Source organism: Tarenaya hassleriana, unplaced genomic scaffold (genome assembly GCF_000463585.1).
Source record: "Tarenaya hassleriana unplaced genomic scaffold, ASM46358v1 Cleome2, whole genome shotgun sequence".
Classification (NCBI taxonomy): domain Eukaryota; kingdom Viridiplantae; phylum Streptophyta; class Magnoliopsida; order Brassicales; family Cleomaceae; genus Tarenaya; species Tarenaya hassleriana.
The window spans coordinates 470857-479765 of NW_010965372.1; the positions used below are offsets into that span (position 1 = coordinate 470857).

The following is an 8909-nucleotide window of genomic DNA, read 5'->3' on the forward strand; positions in this document are numbered from 1 at the left end:
GGGGGGGGGGGGGGTGTTTAGTTGATGTTCTTTAACTTTTTTTTTTCGCTATTCTCGGATCAGTTCACTATGGAGATGGTTGGTGCGGAGTTTGGTAACATGCCGAAGAGCTATTCTCTGAACATGTTCAAAGACTTTGTTCCGATGGGTGTCTTCTCCGAGGCAAACCAAGGTTAGGGTTATCTGATCATTTACACCATCTCTCTGCACGTTTTGCTTATGCTTTTACTTCATTTAAGGCAAGATTTTGTGAGTGATTCTGATTATTCTGTGAAAATGTTGCTTCTTGTCAACGATTAATCTATTTTGCTTGTCAGTTTTTTTACTTGTTCGAGCTTGTTACAGGTAGGGTAGCTGTAGAAGGAAAGGTAGATCATAAATTTGATATGAAACCCCATGGTGAAGACATTGAAGAATATGCTAGGCTTTGTCGGGAGAGGACCAACAAATCCATGGTTAAAAATAGGCAAATACAGGTAACTAAACAGTAAACATGTGGTCTTCGAGTTTTCATTGCCAAAGTTTTTTCTTTTAATGGATTTATCTGTTAGCTAATTGGGCACATGCCTCTTCCTTGAATTGCAAAGGTCATTGATAATGACCGTGGAGTACATATGAGGCCGATGCCTGGAATGCTTGGCCTAGTTTCCTCTAATTCCAAGGTAATGTTGTTCTTTTCTCGTATCGTCTCTTCACAAGAAAAATCGAACTCTGTTTTTTGTTTTTTGTCAAAGAATCACTTAACGTCATGTGAATTTTATTTGTTTTTGTAATCATATTGTCAATATCTGATTCTGAAGTAGCAAGAGGACTGATGGTGAATGAATTGGTGTCCTCTCCTTCATAACTCTATATGACCAGGAAAAGAAGAAAACTGCTCCAGTTAAGCAACCCGATGTGAAGAGGACTAGAAGAGATCGTGGTGAACTCGAAGCTATAATGTTCAAACTATTTGAAGGGCAACCCAACTGGACTCTCAAACAGCTTGTACAAGAGACCGACCAACCAGCGGTATGTTTTGTTTCTTGATTTCTGATCAAGTGATTACGGATTTCATAAGAATCGTGGTAACCGATAGCCCGTTTTTAGATAGTCTGATTTCTGGCACGACCTTATTTCGGATTTTGACATGTTGAAAATGAATTTTGCAGCAATTCTTGAAGGAGATACTGAACGAGCTGTGTGTGTACAATAAGAGGGGATCCAACCAGGGGACCTACGAGCTTAAACCCGAATACAAGAAAGCTTCTGAAGATACAAGTGGCCAGTAATCTCGGCCTCGACACCACTATGTAACTATAATTACGTTCACTACTTTGAAGTTGGCCCGATTAATCGGTATCGGCCCCTGAATATGTGCCATAGCATAGGATTATATTATAAATCTAGAGAGGCATCACGTGAAAACGTTGGAGATAAAAGGGAAGGGAAGAGAAGGGAAGGGAAGGGAAAACCAAGGGAAGGGCTAGGATCGTTTTGTTGTCCGAGAAGCTAAAATATGAATGTGATTGTTATATTCAATGATTACTTATGTGCTTTGAAAAATCTGGTAAGTTGAGTTTCGTGTAATCACCCAATTGCATGTTCCAGTGCAGGGGTTGGGTATTTCGGGTTTGAAGTTTCGGGGTTCGGTTTGGTATTTATTGAGTTCGGTTTTGGGAGCGGTTTATTTGGTTTTACAAAATTTGTACTAAATTAGAATTTAGAATGATGATTAAGTTTTCATGTTGGTTTGGAGCGTTTTTGTTATATAAATACCAAATAGGAATCAAAACTTGTGATGGGTCGGTTCGGTTCTAATCGGATTGGATCCGACCCGATCGGTTTTCCTTTAATCATATATACTCTGTTTTTTGTTCGATTTCTCTTTTAGTTGTTCTTCTATTATTAGGGAAAATAGTATAAAAACTCTAAAACTTTTCAAATTTAACAAATTAATAGATAAACTAAAACTTTTATAAAAAAGAATCTTCAACTAATACAATTTATATAAAAATTAAACTCTTAAAATTTTGACAAAATTTATTCATATGGATTGAAATTATGATGACGTGCTGTTTAGGGGATAAGTCCATATGTATGTACGAATGGATCGATCAAGACTAGGGTCTAGGGTCTAGGGGTTGGTATTTTAATTTGAACCCAATAACACATAACAATACATTACAAAACCGAATAAATAGTTTCATGAACAAACTCAACAAATACCAGATCGAAGCTCAAAATGCCTACTCTGATCTAATATAAGAAATGGATTGACATAATTTTTCTAAAATTGGAAAACATTATTTTGGTAACCGAGTGTTGTAGACCAAGAACCACATTAATTTTGGGGTCGGAGGTCATCCATATGATTTGGAATACGCACATCATTTCTCCAAATTTGACGTTCGGATTCAGAATGGGACAGACACTTTGCGCCCATTTTCAGCGGTTGAACTATCCAAGTTTGGGTTCAGAAAACATGGAATCGAGAATATAATCATCCGACCCTAACGTAGACGTTGAACAATGAGTCTCTTCAAGAGCTGAGGCGTCGATAATGGAGGTTGCACAATATGTCTCCCACTGATGAAAACGTTTAACGTATGAAGATAACGTCAAGAGCGAGACATCCACTATGGAGGGTCACGCAAAGCATGATTCTGATTGAAGTGAAGGTTTCCAAAAACGAGATTTATGAGCAAACGAATCAGAATATTATATGTGAGATTCCACTGTCTATGAAGATTCTTGATCGTTGAATGTAAGCCATAGAAGGAGCGATCATAAACCTGGGCCACTTTATGAATGTTGTGTCGAGTGCATGCGACTTGGGAGCGACCATAGTGGAATTTTCGTTAATATCCCTTGCCTGGATTGTATAAGTGGCAGACCAATAATATATATGTATATATATTGCTGATTTATTTTTTTTCTAAAATAACATGGAAAACAAAACATAGTGCTTAACGAATTGGAAATGTAGAGAATTTATATAATATTAAAGCTATATTCACATATGCCCACATCTCGCAATATTAAATGAACCTTTAAATATATATATATTTAAAGGTTCATTTTTGCAAAATTGGGCCAATATCAAGGTTTCTTTTTAGTATGTTTTATGGGTCAACCTTGCAAATTATATTTAATAGAAAATACATACTATTTTAAGTGTATAATCCAAAGGTGACTAATAAAAAAAAGAAAGAAAAGAAAAGAATATGGCATTTTCCGTGGAATTACTAGTCAAACTAGTGATTAAACCCCAAGAAAATGTTTGCACTTTATTTATATTTCAAAAAATAAGTCTAAATAAAAAGTGATAAAAGTTATGGTGTTTGAGTGGAAAATGTGATTCTTGGACAGAGAATATAATGGAAAGCAATAAGTAGTGAAATTATGACAGTAACATTATCGGCAGTTTAATCATGTCGGGCCAAAAAATCTAACTAAATCACTAAATTAAATTCCACGTCAAGATGGTGGAGTGCGTTGTGCATGCAAAGCCAAACAAACACAATCAAGATAAATCATGAAATGTTTATTCATATGCTTTACATATCGCATGCAAAAATCCAATATGAAGTGTTGTTATTCGATAAATATCTTAAACAATTAATTAAAATAACGAAAGTAAAGTTTTTGTCGTTAATCGGGTGGTTGTTGTCATATTTAAGGGCTTATTATACGTTTAATATATAACCACATGTCGAATTTAAAAAATTATTTAAATCATACGAATTACTAAATATTTGATAACAAACACAAACTAAAATTTTACGTTCGTCAGTAAGAGCAACTAATTTCTATATTGTTGTGTTGTTATTTACATCTAATATGGATATTACGTCATATATATGTCACAGTTTTTTTTCCCTTTGTTAACGTGGAAAGTTAGGGTTGAGACTTGAGATCATTGCAAATTTTTTTTTAATTAAAAACACAAAATTATTCATTGCTAAGAATACGAATCCCACATATTTTTACCATATTCCCATGAAATTGACATAGATTAAGTATTTTGTGAATATTCAAGAATCATTTTTTATTTGATCAACAGAAAAACCTTCATTCATTAATAACATTTTATACTTGTACTTCAATCATAATTATTTGATTGGGTAATACACTCGTAAAAAACGATATAGATATCCATGAAAAATATGTAATGTACAAGTGCGTTTGAAATCCATAAACTCATACTCAAACAAACCAAATTCATGATTAATTATGCTATACAAGATGAGATTCGAACTCTTGAAGTTTTATTTGGTCCAAAAATCGTTTATCCTTGTAATTATTATTAAAACCCATTAATGTGGCTATCAAGGGATTATATTTAAAATCATCTTCTTGGAATCTGAACAAGCTACTTAAGCTCAAAGGAAAATCGAGACCTTTTTTAAAGGTATAACTTGGTAATGGTCGAAAGACACGTTTCTGGACAGATAATTGGTGTAGGTTGGGGCCGCTGATTGACTTCATCGGTGAGCAGGGGCCTCGTCTCATGAGGCTGCCTAGGAACTGTGTTGTTGTAGATGCTGTGAAGTCTGAAGGTTGGATGATACCTGGTGCCCGCTCGGCGCGGATCCAAGAACTACACATCGCTTTAACAGGTATCCCCCACCTTCAGAAACGGATGGACCGGATATTACATTATGGAAACACGATGATGATGATTTCAGGCACGTATTCTCTGCCGCAAGGACATGGAAGGTTCTCAGAATTCCATCTCCCTCGGTAGCATGGTGCCCATTGGTCTGGTTCCAGCTAGAAATCTCACGCTATTCTATGGTACAATGGCAGGCCTTGATGAAGCGACTGCCCACCAAGGATCGGTTAAACAGGTGGGGTCTTACAATCGACACCCAATGCACACTATGCACTGATGCGACTGAAGAAAACCATGAGCATTTGTTCTTTTACTGTCCATATAGTTCGAGCATTTGGACTTATTATGCAGAAAAATGTTGGCGAGATCCACCCTTAGCTCTTGACGACTGTGCTACATGGTTTAACGAACCTGGTGATAGAATTTGGTTTATAAAAATGTGATTGAATCAATTTATGATGAGGATTACATCTCATATATATATACAATGCATAAAAGACATAATGACATAAAACATGGAAGAAAACATGGAAGAGACATGGAGGAAAACATGGAGGAAAACATGGAGGAAATTAAGTATAATTAGTGGCATAATTTTAGGAAAATAATTGTAATAGATAATAATAATATATCAATATACTAACATGCCCCCGCAAGATCGGTGTCGGATAGAAGACCGATCTTGGACCGAAGAAACTCAAACCGTTGGCGGGGGAGAGATTTGGTGAGAGCATCGGCAAGTTGATCCGCAGATGAAACATGAGAGACGCGAAGCTTCTGAGCTTGAACGAGACCCCGAATGTAATGGTAATCAATGGCAACATGTTTCATCCGAGAATGAAAAACAGGATTCGCCGATAGATATGTAGCACCAATATTATCGCAGTAAATAACCGGCATATGAGAGAACATGACACCGAGCTCAGAGAGGAGAGACATAAGCCATTGTACCTCGGATGCTGTCGAGGAAACTGATTTGTACTCGGCCTCAGTGGAAGATTTGGCAGCAAAGCGTTGTTTCTTGGACGACCATGACACAGGAGTGCGTCCAAGATAGACAATGTGAGCTCCCGTCGAAGAGAAATCATCACGATCACCTCCCCAGTCGGCATCCGAAAATGCATGTAGTGAGAGAGGAGATGAACGTGAGATGAAAACTCCGAGGGATCGAGTGCCATTCAGATATCAGAGAATACGTTTGAGGGCTTGCAAATGATCCGAGCACGGACGATGCATGTATTGAGATAGTTTGTTGACGGCAAATGCAATGTCAGGCTGAGTGAAAAGAAGATATTGTAAGCTACCCAAAATCTGACGGTACTCGGTAGGATCGGCGAGAGGAGAACCAGCGTTGAGTCAGAGGCTCAAGGTAGATGGGAGCGGGGGTGGGACAGCCTTGGCATCTGCCATAAAATGTCGTGCAAGAACGTCAGAAATGTACCGTTGTTGAGTGAGGAGAACACCGGTTGATGTGCGGTTGACTTCGACGCCAAGAAAGTATGATAATGAGCCGAGATCTTTGATAGAGAACCGACGAGCGAGGACATCAATGAAGCTCTGCACATCCTTCGAGTGGCTACCCGTGATAATGATATCGTCAACGTACACAAGAACATAGATAGTAACAATATCACGGGTAAGAATGAACAATGAGGTATCAGAGAGGGAGTTAATAAACCCGCACTCAAGGAGAAATTGGCCAAGTTCATTTTACCACGCTCGAGGAGCTTGCTTGAGACCGTAAAGAGCTTTATGGAGCTTGCATACGAATGATGGCTGATCTTTGTCGATGAAGCCTGGCGGTTGAGTCATGTATACATCATCGTCAAGAGTGCCTTGAAGGAACGCATTATTGACATCAAGTTGGCGAAGAACCCAACCTTTGGAAACCGCAATGCTCAAGACAACACGGATAGTGGCATGTTTGATGACAGGACTGAATGTGTCTGTGTAATCAATCCCAGGCCGTTGGTGAAATCCCTTGGCCACAAGACGAGCTTTGTACCTATCAATAGAGCCATCAGAGTGTCGCTTAGTACGAAAAACCCACTTACAACCAACCACGTTATAAGACGATCGAGACGGAACAAGAGTCCAAGTGCCATTGCGAAGCAAGGCATTGAACTCCTCAGCCATAGCATCACGCCACTTTGGATCCTTAAGAGCTTGCGAAACACACGTAGGTTCCACATCATGGGTTGGATGAAGGGCAGAGGTAAGACTAAGCTTGGGGTGCGGTTTAGTGATGTTGTTTTTGGAGCGAGTAACCATAGGGTGAGTGTTTTGTGGGGGAACAAGAGGTGGTGGTAGGTCAGTGAGTAGATGAATAGGTGAGCCAGGGAGGAAAGTTTGGGTTGGTGGTTCGGTAAGCATGGGATCAGGAGGGTCATGAGGCATCAGGTGCGGAGAAGGTTGAGGAGATAGCAAAGGCGACAAAGAGCAGGTGAGAGGTATGGAGGAGTTCCTTGTGGGTGACGGGACAACACGGGAGACCAGCTCAGGCGATGACAATGTGTAAGAATGATCAGACCGACATGGAACAAGGGAAGACCGAGAGATAGATGGGAATGGAGAAGAGTTAACCGGAGAGTGAGAGGTTGAAAGAAGCCTAGAGTAAGGAAATTCCGACTCAACAAACTCAACATGACGAGAGACATATAGACGGGAAGTGACAACATGCAAACAAAGGAAAGCACTTTGGGTGAGAGAGTAACCCACAAAGACACAAGGGGCCGATCGAGGTTGTAGTTTATGACTAGAATAAGGACGAAGCCACGGGTAGCAAAGACAACCAAAGGTACGAAGTTTAATATAGTTTGGAGATGGTCGTCTTAATCTTCAAAACGTCCTTTGTGTTCCTACCATGCATAAGAACCTCATCTCCATTCATCAACTTTGTTATTCTAACAATGTTTCGGTGGAATTCTTTTCTCGTTTCTTTCAGGTGAAGGATCTCAACACGGGGGCACCGCTGCTAACCGGGCCCCTTAATGGCGGTGTGTATGAATGGCATGATACAAGGTAATTTACTAATTGGGTTATGTTCCTAGGTTCTTCACCGTTTAAACTCTTAATATCCGGGAGACATTATCAAGTTTTATGGCTCACTCGCTCTTATGAGAATGTGGATGCATACTCGATTCAGAAGAAGCTGCGTTTAATTTCAAGCTGTCGTTCGCTACTCTTTTTTCTATTGAACTATCAAAGAGAATCACTAAGCTATTGTCATTTCTATATCCAGAAAGACAACAGATCAAAACAAAGGGGGTCATTGATTCAATTCATTGGACCATCGCATAACTTTTTTTGCTCTTTCATCGATCTAAAATGTCCGTGGTGTCAAATTTATAATTTGTTCGGTTTTAACTTTTGATCTTGCAGCTACTATAGTTTCCTCATTTGCTTCTTTTGTTACTCTTCAGTATAGTAGGAACCGTTGAACGGAGGATCAGATGGGGTGCTATGAGTAGGTGTGCTTTCATCTTGTTAGCCCCCGGAAAGGAATTCCGAACGCAGACTGCGAAGACCTAAGCTTCTCTGCGATGCCTTGGGGGTGTTTCCTGATCTGATGTTCGAACATACATGATTTTATCTTCAGCTAAGACTTTTGTAGTGATGCTGAATGCGGAGAGGGTAAGTTCGTTTAGTCTTGGAACTGTTCATTTATGGGGCAGCCAATGTTTCTTTCTATGCAGACCGACTGTGGTGTTTGGCTAGTTTTCCGCGTGCTGCCTATCTGTCAATAAGGTTTGTTTAGTGAGGATTTATTTCATACATATGATGGTTTTATGGTTCACTCACTCTTATGAGAATGTGAATGCATATATACTCCATTCTTTGTTTATTGAATTATCAAAGAGAATCACTAAGTTATTGTCATTTCTATATCAGAAAGACAACCCCCTTTCTTCCTCTCTTTTCTCTTGGTTTGCCTGCATCAGAATTTTGTCAGCCAGTGTTGGTCGGCTCCTGACCAACTCCTGGTCAGCCCCTGACCAAGTTTTTTTTTTATTTGTGAAGTTTACAGGTTATCAGGGAGCTCCGTGGGACCAGTACATGACGTTGTGCGAGTTTGCGTACAACAACAGTCATCACACGAGTATCGGAGTATCTCCATACGAGGACTTGTACGGGCGACCGTGCAAGACACCGTTGTGCTGGACGGAGATTGGCGAGCGCCGAGAGTTCGGGCCGGAGAGAGATTGAGTTGAGCGAGAACCCTGAGTGTAATACCCCGAAACCCGAATTGAATATTTAATTATTTAAAAATAAATAATTAAATAGAGATAACACGGAATCACCAAAAATACAT

At 39.4% G+C, this 8909-nt stretch overlaps 1 protein-coding gene across 1 annotated transcript in view; it reads left to right on the plus strand.

Moving 5' to 3' along the window:
- The window catches only part of LOC104811402 (transcription initiation factor IIF subunit beta), a 2514-nt gene extending 942 nt beyond the window's left edge, over positions 1 to 1572 (plus strand). The window contains exons 2-6 of the mRNA XM_010538081.1: positions 64 to 172; positions 346 to 476; positions 588 to 662; positions 862 to 1011; positions 1152 to 1572. Coding sequence (XP_010536383.1) covers positions 64 to 172; positions 346 to 476; positions 588 to 662; positions 862 to 1011; positions 1152 to 1271 — 585 coding nt within the window. The 3' untranslated portion in view covers positions 1272 to 1572. The remainder of the gene's footprint in view (positions 1 to 63; positions 173 to 345; positions 477 to 587; positions 663 to 861; positions 1012 to 1151) is intronic.
- The last annotated feature ends 7337 nt before the right edge of the window (positions 1573 to 8909 follow it).